General features: G+C 47.5%; 1 protein-coding gene across 3 annotated transcripts in view; it reads right to left on the reverse strand.

Moving 5' to 3' along the window:
* PRSS56 (serine protease 56) overlaps positions 1-20,076 on the reverse strand; it is a 45,008-nt gene extending 24,932 nt beyond the window's left edge. The window contains exons 1-8 of one of the 3 annotated variants that reach the window (XM_087933662.1): positions 19,926-20,076; positions 18,071-18,232; positions 14,319-14,372; positions 9,445-9,634; positions 5,909-6,017; positions 4,735-4,894; positions 3,815-3,900; positions 795-954 (exon numbers count right to left, since the gene is read on the reverse strand). In XM_087933662.1, coding sequence (XP_087789788.1) covers positions 795-954; positions 3,815-3,900; positions 4,735-4,894; positions 5,909-6,017; positions 9,445-9,634; positions 14,319-14,372; positions 18,071-18,232; positions 19,926-20,025 — 1,021 coding nt within the window. In that variant the 5' untranslated portion in view covers positions 20,026-20,076. Of the gene's footprint in view, positions 1-794; positions 955-3,757; positions 3,901-4,734; positions 4,895-5,908; positions 6,018-9,444; positions 9,635-14,318; positions 14,373-18,070; positions 18,233-19,925 lie in introns of all 3 variants that reach the window. The other 2 variants (XM_087933660.1, XM_087933661.1) reach the window with 2 other exon arrangements.
* Positions 20,077-20,465: the final 389 nt, after the last annotated feature.

Raw genomic sequence — 20,465 nt, forward strand, 5'->3', positions numbered from 1 at the left:
ACGATGGTGCACTTATGCAGGCCCCTTACAGACCTCTTAGGAATGGGGTGAGGTCAATAGTGGATAGTTTGAGGTTAAAGGAGTCGGGGTTTGAGGATGTAACAACAGAGTCAGGATACGATAGCAGTCTTCTGGTATTTGAGAGGCTGCCACAATGAGGAGGGGATCAATTTATTCTCTAAGCACCTGAGAGCAGGATAAGAAGCAACAGACAGAAACTAATCAAGGAGAGAAAGTAATCTAGAACTAAGGGAAAACTTTCTAACGGTGAGAACAACGAATCAGCAGAACTGCTTGCTTTCAGAAGTTGTTGGAGGTTTTCATGAAGAGACTGGACAGCCACTTGTCCAAAATGGGCTGGCTAGGGATCACCTGCTTGAGCAGGGAGGGTTGGACTAGAAGACCTCCAAGGACCCTTCCAACTCAGTTGGAGGTTTTCAAGAAGAGACTGGACAGCCACTTGTCCAAAATGGGCTGGCTAGGGGGTCACCTGCTTGAGCAGGGAGGGTTGGACTAGAAGACCTCCAAGGACCCTTCCAACTCAGTTGGAGGTTCTCAAGTAGAGACTGGACAGCCACTTGTCCAAAATGGGCTGGCTAGGGGTCACCTGCTTGAGCAGGGAGGGTTGGACTAGAAGACCTCCAAGGACCCTTCCAACTCAGTTATGCCGTTTTGCGGGGGAATTCTGGGAGTTGAAGTCCACTCATCTTAAAGTTGTCAAGGTTGAGACTGGCTGGTCCGTCCCTTTGGTCTATTCTGCCCCCTGCTGGTGACGTTGGAGAAAGGCAACTCACTCTCCATCTGTTGTCGGATCCAGTCTGCAAAGGCAAGGATACGAGTGTACACTCCTGGTTTCCCACGTTCCCCGCAGCCAGAGCCCCAGGAAGTAATTCCATACAAGACGTAGCGCTCCAGCGAAGGGTCCCAGCACATCAGGGGGCCTCCCGAATCCCCCTGAAAGGAGAAACGGTTGCAGGTCCAAAACAGAAAGAGGACAGAACTGTGTCCCAAGAATTAATTTCAAATTGTAAGTTATAACAGAATATAAAACAGAATGACGGAGTTGGAAGGGACCTCGGAAGTCTTCTAGTCTAACCCCCTGCTCAGGCAGGAATCCTATACCATTTCAGACAAAAAGGTTCTCTAATCTCTTCTTAAAAACTTCCAGTGTTGGGAGCGTTATGGAGTCTGTCATCTGTACCTCTATAACTGTCTGGTTTGGTTCTGTAACCCAACAGGACAGACACAGACTCTAGAGAGTAATTAGGACTGCAGAAAAAACAATTACTACTAATCTGCCTTCCATGGAGGACCTGCATCCTGCACCCTGAGTCAAAAAGAGGGCTGTGAAAATATCTACAGACCCCTCGCATCCTGGACATAAACTGTGTCAACTCCTTCCCTCAAAACGACGCTATAGAGCCCTGCACACCAGAACAACTAGACACAAGGGGAGTTTTTTCCGCAACACCATCACTCTGCTAAACAAATAATTCCCTCAACACTGTTCAACTATTTACAAAGTCTGCAGTACTATTACTATTAATTTTCTCATCGCTCCTTATCACCTATCCCCTCCCACTTGTGACTGTGTGACTGTAACTTTGTCGCTTGCATCCTTACAATTTATATGCACTGTTTCCTAGTATGATTTGATTGCTTATTCTACCCTATGACTATCATTAAGTGTTGTGCCTGATGATTCTTGACTCTCGACGAATGTATCTTTTCTTCTTATGCACACCAAGAACTTATGCACCAGAGACAAATTTCTTGTGTGTGTTTAATCACACTAGCCAATAGAGAATATTCTATTCTATTCCATTCTCTATTCGTTAGTATAGTCTATTCTAATTTCTACTCAGTTCTGTTCTTTTCTATTCCATTCTGTTCCATATACACCCTTCCACATTCTATATTCTGTTCTATTTTCTTTTCTATTCTATTCTATTTTCTATTCTATTCTATTCTGATTTGATTGCTTATTGTACCCTATAACTATTATTAGGTGTTTTATGATTCTTGACACTTGATGAATTTATCTTTTCTTTTATGTACACCAAGACAAATTCCTTGTGTCTCCAATCACACTTGGCCAATAAAGAATTCTATTTATTCTATTTACAACTTCTGGAAGGAAGATGTTCTACTGGTTAATTCTCCTCACTTGTCAGGACGTTCCTCGCTATCAGAACATCATGGCTAAGAATAGTCTAGGATAGTGCCGGAAACTATGGCCCCTTTATGAGTTGTGGATTTCAATTCCCAGAATTCCTGAGCCAGTCATGCCGTCTCGAGAATTCTGTGAAGTGAAGTCTACAAGTCTGAGACTCTGGAAAAAGTGCAGAGAAGAGCAACCAGGATAATGAGGGGACTGGAGGCTAAAATATGCAATGAACGGTTGCAGGAACTGGGCTTGGCTAGTCTAGGGAAGAGAAGGACCAGGGGAGACAGGAGAGCATCTTCCAATATTTGAGGGGCTGCCACAGAAAGAAAGAAGGGGGTCAAGCTATTTTCCAAAGCACCTGAAGGCCAGACAAGGAATAATGGATGGAAACTGAACAAGGAGAGATTTACCCTGGAAATAAAGGAGAAATTTTTTGACTGTGAGAACAATCAACCCACGGAACAGAAGCTGCCTTCAGAAGATGTGGGACCTTCATCCCTGGAGTCATTTAAGAAGAGACTGGACAGTCACTGCTCTGAAATGGTATAGAACTCCTCCTTGAGCAGGGGGTTGGACTAGGTGACCTCCGGGATCCCTTCCAGTTCTATTCTGATTATTCCATCAGTGCTCGAGGCTTGTTCAGCCTCGGACAAAAAGCGAAATAAAAACAAGCAAGGTTAATCCTAACCAAGAAGAGATTGAACCGCCATCGGTCAGCAGTGGTGTAGGGTCAATGGTGCTTGGTTGGGGTGGGGGCTGGACTAGATGCCCTACAAGGTCCCTTCCAACTCTATTAATCTGTAACTATGTTATATATTTAAAAGTTCCAAAGGAGCCATACCGGTAGTTGTCCACTCTTGGGTCTAGGACCTGAGTCTCTATGATCCTAGGCCAGAACCTGCCACCACACCCACTGGCCAGGTGTCCTGCCCCTGGTGGAGACTGACGCTGAGGAAGAGGAGGAACAGCCAACAGGGAGTGGAAGGGTGGCTCCAGAGGTTGTGGAGGAGGCTGGGGAAGGGCAGGGGCCGGCTGGGCAGTCAGAGGAGGACCCAGGCCCATCCCTTATCCATCCTAGGGCACGCAGGGAGGAGAGGATAAGGGTAAAATGTGGTCTACTTGGGAGGAGAGGGCCATGATCCTCTTCATGGGTTGCAGCTGTGAGATCTGCATAAGAGTTTGGACCTGCGTGCTAGCAAACCCTGGAGACAAATTAGTGTTTTATTCCTAAAGAAGGTTTATCTTGGTTGGCGTTCTTCCAATGGACTGTCCCCGGTGATCTTCCTGAAGTTGGTAATTATCTATCCTGGTCTGTCCTGGAACTTTATTCAATGAGGTTTGTTTTTGGGTTTTTGCTTCGTTATCGGCTCTTTGAATTCAAACTGTTTCTTTCCTTTGAAACGTTATTTTGAAAATAATTTACTCCTCCACTATGAACCATTAAACAGTGAAGCCAAGTCGAAGGCACGAAAGGACTTGTAGTTACGTTTTGGGTTTTGTTATATTTCTGATATACTCCGGGTCATCACAGCAGGGAGCGGCCATCACGTGGCTTCTACCTGCAGTCCCCTCTCCTTCTCGGAGCCTCACCTGGCAAGAGTCGATGCCCCCAGAGAGGTACCCAGCACAAAACATGGCGCCGCTCACCAGCTGGCTCCCTAGAGCCCCACGGCACAGGTCTGGGGCAAGGATGGGCACCCGAGCTTCCATGACGACCTCAGCAGGTGGCCCATCTAGGAGAGAAGCAGATAGACGCATGAAGGGCCACACCAGGAATGGCGACACCGAATGGATAACGGTGGCAAAAAAGGGTCGTCGAACGGGCCCAAAATTCGTTTCACAACCGTTTCTCGGTTAGCGACAGAAATTTGGGGCTCATTGTAAACTTTTTTACAATGAGGAGGACACGAATCAACACAAATAATACAAATAAATTAAAAAACAAAAACAAAGCCACTTGCGCGCAGCGCACTCTCTCTCAAAACAATTCTCCCGTGTGGAACGCATGCATCTCATAATCGCGCCTCACCGCACACTGTACCGAGCCTTGACGAATCTATCCTGTCAAAGACAAATACGTCACATCACACGCAACGTATTGGATCGGCATTGATCAAATATGGAGATTGACAGATTAGTCTTCAAATATCAAAAGAGAGGATGCTTTTTGAGAGAGGACAGAACTTACTAAAGGAGGACTGTCCTCCCTAAAGGAGGACGGTTGGTCTCCTTATCAATTGTGGTCGTAAGCCGAGGACTACCTGTAATTCCCTGGCCTGAAAGTCTTTATAGGAGAGGTCTCCAAACTTGGCAACTTTAAAACTTGTACACTTGTAGAATTCCCCAGCCAGCATAGCTTACTCTCTTGTAATCCCTTCCTCTGCAATCTCTCTCCATTTTAGGAGGTTAAGAGAAAAAAGAAACAGACACGGCTGGCTGGGGAATTCTGGGAGTTGAAGTCCACAAGCCTTAAAAGTTGCCAAGTTTGGGGGGGCCTGGTCGATAGCCTTAAACTAAGCCACCTCAAAGGGAGGACCTCCAAGACCCCACCCCAGACCCACCGTTACCTTCATAGAGCGAGCCCCAGCCGACGATATAGCACAGGACCTCCTGGCTCACCTCCACGGCCCGTTCCGGGAGGCACACGGGGGCCACCCAGGCTGAGGGGCGCACGGGAGCGCTCAGTTCCAGCAAAGCCACGTCCGCGTGGAAAGTGTTGGGGTCAAACTACGGAAAGAGAAAGCGGCCATTGCAATGGGGGGCAAAGAGCGCCAAGCAGCCGTGTACATGAATACATGCAAACTAGACTGTGTGGTTTCTCTGTCATATTAAAATATATGTGGGTATGTGCATCATTTTGTATTCATTTATTTATTTATCTTGTCATGTTTATGCAGAGTAAAATTGGAGGTGGTGACCCTTTAAGAGTGCATGCAATTAAATTTCACTTTTAATCTATGCCAATTAGTGTACATCCAAAGTGACCATGAAGTTATTTTATTCTGTTCTGTTCATTTTCTATATTGTATTGCACTGTGTTCTATTCTATTCTACTCATTTTCTGTACTCTATTCTATAATTTCTGTTATTCTATTCTACTCTACTTATTTTCTCCATTCCACAATTTCTATTATTCTATTCTGTTCTATTCTATTCCGTTCCATTCTGTTCTATTTCTGTTCTGTTCTGTTCTGTTCTGTTCTTTTATTCTATTCATTTTCTGTACTATAATTTATTCTATAATTTCTATTATTCCATTCCATTCTATTCCTGAATTTCTATTCCTGTTCTGTTCTATTCTATTCATTTTCAGTACTATAGTCTATTCTATAATTTCTATTATTCTATTCTGTTCTATTCCATTCCATTTCATTCCATTCGATTCCTGCATTTCTATTCTGTTCTGTTCATTTTCTCTGCTTTAGTCTATTCTATAATTTCTATTATTCTGTTCTGTTCTATGCTATTCTATATTCTATTCTATTCTATATTCTATATTCTATTCTATATTCTATTTTATTCTATTTTATTCTATTCTATTCTATTCTATTCTATTCTATTCTATTCTATATTCTATTCTATTCTATATTCTATTCTATATTCTATTCTATTCTATTCTATTCTATTCTATTCTATTCTATATTCTATATTCTATATTCTATATTCTATATTCTATTCTATACTATATTCTATTCTAATCCTACTCTGCAAACAACGGGCAGGCACAGAGCCCAGACTCACCTTGGGGTGCGGCAGGATGCGGCTGATGGACACGACCTGTTCGCCTTCATCCCATTTGGTTAGATCATAGTCACCCAGGACCACGGACCAGGCCAGCTCATTTCGGCTTCTACCACCGGGAGAAAAACCAGGAAATTGTAAAATTCGGCACCCCCTACACTGGGCTTCCTCCCTGCCTTGTCCACCCTGACAGGTAGGTACAGGTAGTCCTCCACTTAAGACCATAATTGAACCTCCAATGTTTTGTTTCTAAGTGAGACATTGGCAAAGTGAATTTTTGTCCCCTTTTTACGACCTCCCTTGCCTCGGTTGCTAGGCAAATCAGGGAAGTTGTGAAGTCGGTAACACGGTTGCTAAGCGAATCTTGACTTTGCTTTTCAGACGGTTGCCAAAAAAGTCATCGGTAGCCCTGAGCTCAGGAAACGGCAACCATCATAAGTATGGGTTAGTCGCCAAACATCTGAATTTTGATCACATGACCGCAGGGATGTACAACAGTCCTAAGTGTGAAAAACAGTCATAAGTAACATTTTTAATCCCATTGCGACTTCAAATGGTCACTGAATGAACTGTTATAAGTCGAGGACTATCTGTATTTCTCTCCCTACAGAATGGCCTGAGTTTAGGATCTCTGATAGACTCCCCCAGCCCCCAATTCCATAAACACCTACTTTTGCAAACAGGTTGGGCCCTCTTTACTGTTTGGAAGGGCACCTCAAGGAAATGCGGGAGGTGTAGGAGACGAGCAAGAAGAACTGGTGCTGGAGTTAAGCAAGTCATCAGCCTAGTGTCAGGCCCCTGTCGGAGTCTGAATCGGAGGAGGAAGACAAACAGCTTGCCAGGAAACGGGAGTGTGACTCCATTAGCTGTGGAAGAAACTGGGGAAGGGCAAAGTCCAGCTGGGCAGAGCAGGGAAGAGGTAGAACAAGGGAGAGGGAGTTCAGAGGAAGACCCAGGCCCACCCCCTCTTCATCCTAGGGCATGCAGGGAGGAACGGAGAAGGGAGCAACGTGGGTTGCATGGCTTACGGGGAAGGAAAGGGCCCTGATTCCCTTCATTAGCCACACCTGGGAATGAGAGTTTAAAAGAGATGCAAGCTGAGTGCGGTGTCTGCTGGGAACAAACGTGAGTTTATCTTGTGTTGACTTTGGTTATCTGTGTTCCTGGCATCCTCCCAACCGTGTTGAATTACTGCCGTTCCTTCACATCTGGAATTCTTGCTCCTGCCCTGCCAAATTAATTGCCTCATTTTGCCTTGATTGGACTTTTAGTTACAGTTTTTGTTGACCATGTTTTGGACTTGATTCTCTGCAGCCAAAGGCTGTTCCTGGGAGAGTTTTTTTTCCAGCCAAAAGGTAACCAGGACATTGGGGGCAAAGTTGGAGCTAATAAAGGGACTCCTACGGATTATCTGACTGTGTTGCTTTTGTGCCACGCTCCTTTGGGTCATCACACCTAGAGTCATTACGTTCCCATCAACTAGGAAGCTTCAAACTTGGAAATTTTAAGACTAAGAGCTGTGGTGGCACAGTGGTTCGAGTGCAGTACTGCAGGCTACTTCTGCTGCCTGCTGGCTGCCTGCAATTTGGCAGTTCGAATCTCACCAGGTTTAAGGTTGACTCAGCCTTCCGAGGTGGGTAAAATGGGGACCCAGATTGTTGGGGATAATTATATCTCAAAGCCCGCTTTGAGAGGGCTGTAAAGCACTGTGAGGCAGGATATATGTCTACGTGCTATTGCTATTGTGAACTTAAACTCCCAGAATTCCCCAGGAATTAAAGTTTGGTGGGTTTTCGTTAACAAAATTACAGTGTTGGAAGGGACTTCAGAGGTCTTCTAGTCCAACCCCCTGCTCAAGCAGGAAACTACACCATTTCAGGCAAGTGGTTGTCCAATCTCTTCTTTAAAACCTTCAGTTATTGAACACTTACAACTTCTGGTGGCAAGTCATTCCACTAATTAACTGTTCTCACTGTCAGGAAATTCCTCCTTAATTCTAAGTTGCTTCTTTCCTTATTTACTTTCCATCCATTGCTTCTTGTTCTGCCTTCTGGTGTTTGGAGAATCTTCTTTGTGGCAACTCCTGAGATATCGGAACACAACTATCATATCATCTCTAGTCCTTTTCACTAGACTTGACATACCCAAGGGACGCGGTGGCTCAGTGGCTTAAGACACTGAGCCTGTCGATCAGAAAGGTCGGCAGTTCGGCGGTTTGAATCCCTAACGACGTGTAATGGAGTGAACTGCCATTACTAGTCGCGGCTTCTGCCAACCTAGCAGTTCGAAAGCATGTACAAGAAATGCAAGTAGAAAAATGGGGACCATTTTGGTGGGAAGATAACAATGCTCCTTCGGTGTTTAGTCATACTGGCCACGTTACCACGGAGACGTCTTTGGACAGCGCTGGCTCTTTGGCTTTGTGAGGGAGATGATTAGCGCCCTTTAGAGCTGGAAACAACGAGCAATGTGTCATGCCCCTGTTAGAATCTGACTCTGAGGGAGAGGAAGAACAGCTGACATGTGTCTCCGGAGGTTGTGGAGATGTGTCTCCGGAGGTTTTGGAGGAGGCTGAAGACGGGCACAGGCCGGCTGGGCAGTCAGAGGAAGACCCAGGCCCATCCCCTCTTCATCCTAGGGCACGCAGGGAGGAACGAATAAGGGAGAAACGTGAACGGCATGGTCTACGGGGGAGGAAAGGGCCCTGATCCCCTTCATGGGCTGCAGCTGTGAGGACTGTTTAAAAGGACAAACTGAGCATGGCCCAGTGTGGGAAGCAAAGCGTAAAAATAATTCTAGTCTGTCAGTTCTTATCTGAGTTCTGGCGTCCTTCCCAGCGTGTGTTATTTCGATATCTGTGGACGTCTTCAAGCCCTTATCCTGCTTTGTCTCATTAATTGCTTCAGTGTGGTTTGTGTTGTTTTTTTCCTATTTATAATTTATATGTATTTTGAGTTTGAATGGAAGTTCTTCCTTTTTGCAACTGTTTGTGGGAGAGTTTTTTCTCCAGTCAATGATAGTTGGACCTTTGAAGCCAAGTTGAAGGAATTAAAGGGACTTCACCTGTTTTTGTGACTTTGTTGCTTTTGTATCCCACCCTGGGTCATCATACAATGTGTGTGCAAGGGGAACCTTTACCTTAGACATACCCAATTCCTGCAACTGTTCTCCATATGTTTTAGCCCCCAGTCCCCTAATCCTCTTGGTTGCTCTTCTCGGCACTCTTTCTAGAGTCTCAACATCTTTTTTATATCATGGCGACCCAAACTGGATACAATATTCCAAGTGTGGCCTTACCAAGGCCTTTTAAGACCACATGAGAGGAGGGAGGAGAGAAGAAGGGGAGAACAGAAGAAGAAATAGAGGCAAGCGACAAAAGGAGCCAGTGGAACAGTCTGCCACATGAAAACAATGAGTTCTGCATTGGAGGCCTTCCAAGAGAAGTCAGTGGGTCCTTTATCAGAGAGACTTTTGTGGACCCACCCTAGGCAGGGGTCGGACTGGATGACCTCGCTGATCCCTTCTGTTGGCCTTACCCGGTGAAGCAGTGGGCAGCTGTGACAATCCAAGCGCTGCCCACCAACACCCCGCTGCACATCAGCTCTCCGTTCAGCAGGACCGACACCAGCCATGGCCAGGCACCCGGCTTTGCACGACTGCCGCCCACAATCTTCCCCTTCGGCAGAGTCACGTTGGGGGCAGGGACCACGCGGTGCCCACAGGATTCTGCGGGAAAAGGTTAATAATCACTTAAAGCAGGGGTCTCCGACCTTGGCAACTTTAAGACCTGTGGACTTCAATTCCCAGAATTCCTCAGCCAGCAAAGCTAGCTATACCTGCATTCGATTTGTTTTTTCGCTTTGTACAGGTCACCTTCAAGAAGTGAGGGGAGCCGAATGTCAACTCGTAAAACATTCCTTTGCCTGTTTTCAAGTTGCTATAAACGGGGCGGGGGAGGGCGGGAAATCTGAAGGAGCAGTACAGCAATTTAAAACCAGAAAGCTGGCTGAGGAATTCTGGGAATTGAAGTCCACAAGTCTTAAAGTTGCCGTGTCCCAAGGTCACATGACCCCCTTTTGCGACCTTTACACAAGTCAGGTCATAACAGGGAAGCCGGTTTCATTTAACAACTGCACGATCCACTTAGGAACTGCAGCCATTCATTTAATAACCAGGGCAAAGCAGTCATAATGGGGGAACTGGATTTGTTTAATGACTTCACAATCCGCTTAAGAACTGCAGCTTTTCGCTTAACAACCATGGCTAAAAGGTCATAAAATTGGTGCCCGCTCTCTTAATCATCCCTTTGTTTAATTAAGGAATTCTGGTCCCAATTTGGTTGTAAGTCGAGGAGCCCCTGTACATCTGGAGGGCTCCAGGTTGGGAAAAGCGACATTAAAGTTAGAGCCTATTAAATAGCAGGCAGATGGTTTAACAGAAGGACTGCGAGTTAAATGGCATTTTTGTTTACATCTTGGAATTCCTCTGGCTCCAATTTGTATTACTGTGTTTTGTAAGCAATTAGTACACAGAATGCAAAATTTGAATCCGGGCTCTGCTGAGGAACAATACAAACCCAGTTGGTGTTTTACCCAGTGGTTAAGTCCTCTCCAACATCTGTCAGTACAGGAAGCCCTCGACTTACGACAGTTCATTTAGGACCGTTCGAAGTTACGACGCCACTGTTTAGTTTACTTAAACTTTATTGATTAGCCCTTGGGTCATATCAAAGTGCCAATCTCCAGACACAAGTTATGACTAAAATCTGATTTAAAAAAAAAAACAATTTAAAAATGGAATTGGGGAATAAAATACAGTTTAAAATGAAATTGGAACCAACTACAATTTCAAAGGAAATGGGAATAAAATCAAGTTTAAAAGGAATATGGAACAAAATACAATTTTCAAATGAAATGGGAATAAAATCTAGGTTAAAATGAAATTGGAACAAAATACAATTTTCAAATGAAATGGGAATAAAATCCAGGTTATAACGAAATTGGGACAAAATACAATTTTCAAAGGAAATGGGAATAAAATCCAGGTTAAAACGAAATTGGAATAAAATACAATAATTTATTTTATATATATAAATAAATAAAATATGATAAAATTATATTTCAGTATCACCCCTACAATCTACCCCAATCAGTCCCACATACCAATCTCAACAACGCCTCTGAAAAAAGGGACTTAAGACCATTTTTCACACGACCATTACCTCACACGGCACCCCCCACGGTCACGTGATCAAAATTCAGATACCTGGCAACCGACTCCGTTTTGCGACTTTCTGACAAGCAAAGTCAGTGGGAAAGCCAGATTCCCTTAACAACAGGGGTGGGATTCTACCGGTTCAGGCTGGTTCAGGAGACCCGGTAGCTCCAACGATCGGCTGTTGGGCCCATTCGCCTGCCCAGGGTTTAGGCTGTGCTTTATATCCTGTTTTTCAAGCTCAGCTGGTTCGTGTGGCACAAGCTCAGTTGATAGGCCATGCCCACCGTGGCCAGGCCCATCCAGCAACCGGGCAGAGAACCCCTTGCTGAAATAACATTTAGACGAGCCTAAATGTTATTGTCCCTATTGCTATGTGAGGAAAATTAATTGCCCAATCCCTATTCTAGGCGCTATTTTGTGAATACGTTGTTGTCTCTGAGATAGAATGCCGGGCAGCAGCCGGTCGCTGTCTGGGAACAAGGACCCTTCTGCTGCCCTCTGTCAAGCTTAATCCCCATTAAGAGGCTGACTGTCCCATAAAGGTCAGCATTCAGCTTGGCGGCCCCTTCGGACCCAACACTGACCTCGCTAAAACAAAAACAGCGGGGAAGCAAAACTGGCGCATCGGCCTGGTCTGTTTCTCCAGATCCCCGCTGAGGGCCCGAGGCTGCGACAGAGAATGGGGCCATCGCACCGCATGCGATCCAACCTCACACGTGAACACACAACCAAATGTTCTTCTGAGTAATGATGTTAACCCTCTGGAGTGCTGTCCTATCTTCCTCTGTGCAATTGGCAAACCATACAGAGATGTAGTAAGTTAAGATACTCTCTATGGTGCAGCGGTAGAAGGTCTCCAGCAGTTTTCCATCCAGTTGTTGTTTCCTGAGAAGTCTCAGGTGGTATAATCTCTGCTGGGCCCTTTTGACCACGGCTGCAATGTGAGCCACCCCAGGTCAGGTCCTCTTTTACGGTGACACCCAGAAACTTAAAACTGGCCACTTGCTCCCCTCGGTCTCCATGGATAAGCAAGATCTGGATTTCTGATCTGTTCCTTCTATAGTCCACTATAAGATCATGGGTTGCCCTCTCCCCTCTTTGGAAGAGTTTTACAGCTCCCGCTGCCTTAAGAAAGTTCAAAACATTCTCAAAGACCCGTCTCATCCTGGGAACCCTTTTTTGGAACTATTACCATCTGGCAGACGGTACAGAATATTAAAAACAAGCACAAATAGGCTGAAAAACAACTTCTATCCCAGGGCAGTAGCTCTCTTGAATTCTGCTATATAGTGTAGTGTTGGTGCGGTGTCGGGAGTTTTCAATTCAATGTGTGGAGTGTGAAGGATGTGTGTTTGTGTTTATTGTCATGGTGATGATGTGCATTGAAGATGGTGTTTGATTTCGTTATACAAGATGCAATGACAATAAACTAAAGACACTGATCTTGTCAGCTGGAGAGCTGTCAACCTGGGTTCGAGAACCAGGTGCTACACAATGGGGTCTTGCTCCAGCTACCGCCCATCTAGCAGAATCAGAATCAGAATAGAGTTGGAAGAGACCTTGAAGATCTTCTAGTCCAGTGGTGGCTATCCTTTTTGGGATCCTGTGCCAAAAATTGTGTGCATGCTTGCACATTCGCGCTCGCGTGCCAGCAATGTGCATCCACCCATGCCCACTATACATGCGCATGCAATACCCACCCACCCACTCCATTACCTGCACTGTGCCTTGCAGCTGATTTTCGGCAGGTTTGAGGCCTTTTTTGGCCTCCCAGAGGCTTGAGGAAGGCTTCTGCAGGCTTTGTAGGTGGAAAACTAGCCCCATTTTTTCACTTCCGGTATTGTCAGAAAAACAGGAAGTGATGAAACAGGCCTAATTTTTGGCCTACAAAGCCTGCAGAAGCCTTCCTCAAGCCTCTGGGAGGCCGAAAAAGGCCTCAAACCTGCCGAAAATCAGCTGTGAGGTGCGCGCACACGCAGTGAGGTAAATTTGCCTGCAGCTCACATTCCGGCACAAATGGCTCTGCGTGCCACCTGTGACACCTGTGCCATAGGTTCACCATCACAGCTCTAGTCCAACCCTCTGCACAAGCAGGAAACCCTACACCATTTCAGGCAAATGGTTGTCCAATCTCTTCTTTAAAAACTTCCAACGTTGGAGCATTCACAACTTCTGAAAACAAGTTGTTTCACTGGTTAATGGTTCTAAGAGTCAGGAAATTTCTCCTTAGTTCTAGGTTGCTTCTCTCATTGTTTAGTTTCCCCCTGTTGCTTCTTTTCGGGTGCTTTGGAGAATAGTTTGACTCCCTCTCCTTTGTGGCAGACCCTGAAATAGTTTCTATCGCAAGGCAGTAGCTCTGTTGAATTGTACTGTCTAGTGCAGTGTTGTTATGGTGTCGGGGGATTTCCAATTCAACGTGTGTAGGGTGAAGGATGTGTGTTTGTGTTGATTTTCTTGGTCATGACACTCACTGAAGATGGTGTTTGATTTCGTTGTGCGAGGTGCCATGACAGTAAAATAAAGCAAGTAAGATGAATGACACGGGATTCTCGTCTTCCCCCCACCCACTGGGCGATACTGCCTATTACCGGTAGTCCTCGAACTTACAACAGTTCCCTCGGTGGCCGCTTGAAGTTATGACGGCACTGAAGAAAGGGACTTGCAACCAGGGGTGTGATTCGACCGTGTAAGCAAACTGGTTTGCTCCCGGCTGATCCTTGGAACTACCGGTTGGGCTGAACTGGGCTGAACCGGTAGAATCCCACCCCTGCTTACGATGTTGTTTTTTTTCACAGGGACAAACTTTGGCCATTGGATCGAAATTTAGACGCTTGACAGTTGATTCGTAATTATGACGGTCGCCCTGTGCCCCGGGGTCACACAATCAAAATTCAGACGCTTGGCAACTGGTTCAGACTTATGACCATTGCAGCTTCCTGGGGGATCGTGCCGTGATCCGCTTTTGCAGACCTTCTGACAGGCAACGTCAACGGGGAAGCCAGATCCGTTTAACCACCGGGTTACTCACGTTATCTGCTGCAGTGATTCGCTTAACGATGGTGGCTAGAAAGGTCGTAACGTGGGGCAAAACTCACGGAGCGAATGTCTCACTTAGCGGTGGGAAATGGCTGTAAGTCAAGGACTACCTGTACTGTCCTGAGGACAGGTGTCGTGCATGGCAAGGAGGTCTAACCTGGAACAGGTGGATCGGCCATTGAGTTCGAATCCTCCACATCGTTTCCTGGCTCTGCAAGTGAATAAGGAAATGACACAAAATCAGCCACGTCCCCCTGCAGCCGTCCCACACAACCAGCTTTGAATTTTGGGACAAGAATGCACAAACCCTAAGTTTTATGTTACAGGCAATCCTCAATTTACAACGGTTCGTTTAGTGCCTGTTTGAAGTCACAATGGCACTGAGAAGAGTGACTTAGGACTTCACACTTACAACCGGTGCGGCATCCACAATGGTCACGTGATCAAAAATCAGATGCTTGACAACCGACTCATATTTATGACGGTTGCAGTGTCCCCTTTTGCAACCTTTGGATAAGCCAAGTCAATGGGGAAGCCAGATTCACTTAGTGTTGTGGTTAGCCAGGAGCAGGTGCGGATGGCTGAGGAGAGCGAGGACTCAGATGAGGGGCCAGGACCATCAGGGAGCGGACTGCTGCCTTCAGAGATTGTGGGGGCTGGCAGCAGCGATGAGGAGGTTCCCGAGGAGCCTGTGCCAAGTGTGCGTACGTGCAGGATTGCTCACAGGAAAGAGCAGCTACAACAGCACGGGCGACTCGGGAGTAAGGCTGCAACGGAATGGCCCCTCCTTCAAGAACACAAAAGGCAACTGAGCGGCAAATGTTCTTTGCAGGAAGCAAAGACGTTTTGAAACTCAGCCTCGTGGACATTACAGTAGTTTAAGTTGGTATTTGAAGACTCTTGTGCTGTGAAATATTTCTTATCTGTCATTCTTGGCCGTCTCATACAGTTTTGGCAAGGTTCGTGCTTATCAAAGTTAATTAGTTTGCAGCAGCCTTTTAACCGAGGATTTGTAAGACTCATTAAAAGGTTTCTGTTCCATTTGGTTACTGTTTGTCTTATTGGAAAAGGGTTTGGATCAGAACACTTAGCGACTGTGTGACGAACTTAACACTGTCATGATTCACTCAACAACTGCGGCGAGAAAGGGCGTAAAGCGAGACCAAACTCACTAAACAAATGTTTCAGTCAGCCACAGAAGTTTCCGGCTCAATTGTGGTCGTAATTTGAGGACCCCCAGGATTAATCATTTGGATGGAAGGCATGCCAGGGACTGAGAGCGAGGGCCTGAGCTTGGAAAGGAAGACATTCCCGATGGAAACCTAACCTATGCTGGCTTTAATTTAATCTCATTAAATGGGAATTAAAGCAATCGCTGTAGCGTGCGGCCGAGTCCATTTTCTGGGGCAATTTTAAGGAAGGAACGGAGGGTTTTGAGGTACACACCCCAATCCTGAAATTTCAAAATGAATATCCCTGATGGAAAGAATTAATTCTGGGTTGCTATAAATCACTAGAAGTTGTTTTGTTTTTATAAAGGGTTTCAGGGAATCCGAGCTGAAAGGGGATCTTATTTGAAAACTAGCAAGGTACCGTTTTTTTCGCTACAAAACTATGTGATCGGGCAAGTTTTGGGGGGAGAAAAATAAGGGGGAGAAAATTGGTACCTCTGCCTACCAGCATCCATTGGTATTCATCTGGCTAGCATCCTGTCAGGGAGTGGAGGGCTGTTTGGAAACTGAAACCGTATTTGCCGTGTGAGCAAGGAGGAGACAGCAAGGAGCCTGGGCGTGGCTTAGCTCAACTGCTCTCTACTAAAGCCGCTTGGTGCTGTGAAACTGAAACCGAAATTCCTCTCCTCTGCTTGTGTTTGCATTTGGCACGGATTTCTTTTCAGGTGGGGAGCGGGGAGTAGAACTCCTTAGCATCAGAGCGTGTTAATAATAATAGTGTAGGAAATACTAACAGCTCTGATGGTCATTTCAAAAAACCCTCTCTTAGTGAGCCCCTAAAAGCCAAGAGTAACATACGTGCCAAATTTCAATTTTGTAGGCTTTACATTTCTAGAGATTTCGTGATGATGCGTGAGGGGTATTTCGCTTTTATATATATATAGATTTAAGGAAAAAAATATGTAAATTAAAAGCTCCACATTTTCCGTCCATTTTCTCTTTGCCTGGCCTTTGGGGGACCCCAAAAAGAATGCTAGTGACCTCTGGGGGAGTGGGTGTCAGGGACTTGGTCCATCCATGGGCAACCCACAGAAGACACGAGGGTGTCATCCATGATGTCGCCCAGACAATTTAATTTGAACCATTTGTATCACCGGTGTCACAGGTCACAACTGACGTGTTGTTCCTGCCCATCCTTGAAAGTTGTTGCACTCCCCCAAAAGGATCAAATCGGCGAGTTGAGTGTGCAAATCTCAGTAGGAACAATGCATGGGATCCCTCTGTACTTTTTTCCCCGGGGAGTCCACGTTGCTGGCGGGTTCGAGGGGAATGGAAGGAGGGATTTGCACGGATCCCCCCCCCACCGGCACAACCACAGGGATAAGAAAACTGTGCCGTGAAAGCACGGGGAAAGTCGTTGCACTACCCAAAAGGATCAAATCGGCCTGTTGAGTGTGCAAATCTCAGCAGGGACAGGGAGGGATTTGGACAAGGGCCTGAGGTTTTAGAGGGGACAGGCGGCCTCCTACGCTTTGGGGGCACGTGCCATGGAAAACCCCGAGGGCTGGCATCGGCCCTTCAGCCTTTCTGAAAAGCAGCCTTTCTGAAAAGTGTGCCAGAGGGCCTCGGGTTGCAACGGTGGCGTCATCAGAACACGGAACATCCCCACGCCTGGCTGTGGATGGGAGACGGAGCGGAGGGCTCCCGGGAGCCGGTGACGTTCCCGTGTGCCGTTGCGATGGACTCCTGTTGGCTGGGTTGTTGCTTTCATTGCACACAGCCAGCTGTCTTTGTGGAGCGGGGGCAGCACTGAAGTAGAGAGAGGGAAGGAGGGAAGAGAAAGGAGAGGAAAGAAATGAACGAGGCAGGGTGGAAGCAAATGAGAGGAAAGAAAGAAGGGAGGGAAGAAGGATGGAAGGAAGGAAGGAAAACAAGAGGAAAGAAAGGAGGGAGAGAGAGAGGAAGGAAAGGAGAGGGAAGAAAGAAGGGAGGGAAGAAGGATCAAAGAGAAGCAAATGAGAGGAAAGAAAGAAGGGAGAGAAGAAGGATTGAAGGAAGGAAGGAAAATAAGAGGAAAGAAAGGAGGGAGAGAGAAAGGAAGGAAAGGAGAGGAAAGAAAGAAGGGAGGGAAGAAGGATCAAAGGGAAGCAAATGAGAGGAAAGAAAGAAGGGAGAGAAGAAGGAAGGAAGGAAAACAAGAAAACAAGAGGAAAGAAAGGGAGTGAGGAGAGTGAGGAAGGAAAGGAGAGGGAAGAAAGAAGGGGAAAGAAGAGGGATTGAAGAAAGGAAAATAAGAGGAAAGAAAGGAATAAGGAAGAAAGGAAGGAAAGGAGAGGGAAGAAAGAAGGGAGGGACGAAGGATCAAAGGGAAGGAAATGAGAGGAAAGAAAAAAGTAGGGAGGAAGGAAGGAAAAATAAGAGGAAAGAAAGAAGGGAGGAGGGGGGAGGGAAATGAGGGAGGAAGGAAGGAGAAATGAGAGGAAAGAAAGATGGGAGAAAGGAAGGATTGAAGGAAGGAAAAGAAGAGGAAAAAGAAGGGAGTGAGGAAGGAAAGGAGAGGAAAGAAAGAAGGGAAAGAAGAGGGATTGAAGAAAGGAAAATAAGAGGAAAGAAAGGAATAAGGAAGAAAGGAAGGAAAGGAGAGGAAAGAAAGAAGGGAGGAAAGAACGAAGGGAGAGGAAAAAATGAAACGAGGGAAAAAGGGTGGAAGAGAGGAAGGAAGAAACTCTCAGCTTACGGGTACAAGGCCTGCTCTGATTCCCGCAGTCCCCCACGTGGCAGAATCCGCACCGCTGGCACTCCTGCAGGCGCCGGCTGTGCTCCGACAGGGCCTCCTCCAGGGAAAGCAGGGCGGCCTTCATGGCAGCTTCAAGCACCAAGGTGCCGCGGCTGGACAACGCTGCGGGAGAGGTGGACAAAGCTGAACAATGGGTTGGACTAGATGACCTACAGGGTCCCTTTCCGACTCGGTTACTCTGCCAGAAAGCAACCAGCGCATGGCATGCAACAGGCTTCCCGGCCCATCAGCCCAAAGGGGGAAATATCCTACAGCAGGGCATCTCCAAATTTGGTAACTTTTAAGACGGGCGGACTTCAACTCCCAGAATTCCTCCTCCTCCTCCTCCAGTCATGTTAGCTCAGGAATTCTGGGAGTTGAAGTCCGCCCGTCTTAAACTTGCCAAGTTTGAAGGGGCTAAATTGGACTTTTTTTCCAGACATCTCAGCTCCTTTTGCCCCCCCCCACTCCTCCCCCCAGGTTGTAATGTTTTGACAATTATGGCGATAATCCAGTCATTCTTTCTATTAGAAGGAAAACACTTTGCAACAAACAAATTAAAAAGGGGGAAATTTGGATTTTTGTTCTTAAAAATCCCAACCCAGGCTACTTTGCTCTGCTTAAGGACAGGACTGAACTGGCAGCTGGAGGACACTGGCCTCAAAGCTAGCCTAAAGGGCCAGCCTGGATTGGCCCTCGATGAGAACTAGAAGCCTGCCAGCTGCTCTTACCTTGTAAGACGTTGATGAGGGGTTGCGGGGAAGAGTTTCTTGTCAGGAGAAGGAACTGTTAAGATCAGCTTCAATGAGGACTAGACACCTTCCAGTCACTCTTACTTCGAAAAAGACTCTGGCAGGCAGGGGGAGGAGCTCCTCGTCTGGGAGGGAGCCATAGAGACATGGGCCAGCCTCAATGAGGACTAGATGGCTGCTTACCTCACAAGAGGCTGGTAGGGAGGGGAATGAACTCCTTGCTGCGGAGGGAGCCTTGTGGATTGGCCTCAATGAGAACTAGAAGGCTGCTGGCTTCAAGACAGCAGGAGAAAGAGCTGGGGAGAGCATGCAGGTGGCCTCAATGAGGACTAGACACCTTCCAGCCACTCTTACTTCACAAAAGACTCAGGTGGGCAGGGGGAAAGAGCCCCATGGACTGGCCTCCATGAGGACTAGAAGGCTGCCATCTGCTCTCATCTCTCAAGACACTGGAGGAAAGAGGTGGGGGCATGCAGGTGGCCTCAATGAGGACTAGGCGCCCTCCAGCCACAAGATTCTGATGGTAAAGGGGGAAAGAGCTCCTCATCCGGAGACAGAGAGCCCCATGGACCAGCCTGAGGACTAGAAGGCTGCTCTACTAGCTGGCAGAGGAAGAGCTTCTGGGGACATGCTGGTGGCTTTAAGGACGCCTTCCAGCCACAAGGATGGTAATGGGGGAGGAAGAGCTCAGTGTCTGAGAGGACTGGCCTCCATGAGGACTGGACGCGGCGGGGGAGGGAGAGCTCAGGGGGCATGCAGGTGGCCTCAATGAGGACTAGACACCTTCCAGCCCCTCTGAACTTGGCAATACCCTGATGGTAAAGGGGGAAAAGAACTTGTCTGGAGACAGAACCCCATAGACGGGCCTCCATGAGGACTAGAAGGCTGCCGAACGGCCGCTCTTACCTCGCAAGACGCTGGCAGGCAGGGGGGAAGAGCTCAGTGAGGACTAGACACCTTCCAGCCCCTTTTAACTTGGCAAAAGACTCTGGTAGGCAGGTGGGAAAGAGCCCCATGGACCGGCCTCCATGAGGACTAGAAGGCTGCCGAACGGCCGCTCTTACCTCGCAAGACGCTGGCGGGCAGGGGGAAGAGCTCCTTGGCGGGGGCCGGCTCCGTTCTACGGGGGAGCAGCAGGAGCAGCAGGAGCAGCGGAGGCTCCATGGCCCGGGACGGCGGCGACAGCAGAAGGACTCCGGCTCCGGGGCGACGGGAGCGGCTATATATCCTCGCGCGGCCCCGGCGGAGAGCGGGGGGCGCCCCTTTTCCCATGGCCGGGCGGGTGCAGAGCCCCGGCTGCGCTTCATTAAGCCCTGGAAGGGAGCCGGGCGCTGCCCTGCGCTGAATGGGACCCATTGTTGCCCGGTCCCATCAAAGGCTCGATCAGAGGCGGCAGCCGCCCTGGATCGCTTTCAATGGGGGGACGAGCAGCAGCTGCCCTCCTCCTTGGCAGCCGGGAGGGGGGCACGCCAGGGCTCCACGCAGAAGGACGAGGGGGTGGAAACGGGTTCACACGACCGCTCAGCCGACCCGCTTGCTTAAAAGCCCGACCTCCATCTCGGCACGCAAGGTTGGGTTGGGGGGGAGGCTTTCCTTCTGCCCCC

This window comes from Pseudonaja textilis, chromosome 4 (genome assembly GCF_049901715.1).
Source record: "Pseudonaja textilis isolate UNSWEBS1 chromosome 4, rPseTex1.2, whole genome shotgun sequence".
In the NCBI taxonomy this organism is placed as follows: Eukaryota; Metazoa; Chordata; class Lepidosauria; order Squamata; family Elapidae; genus Pseudonaja; species Pseudonaja textilis.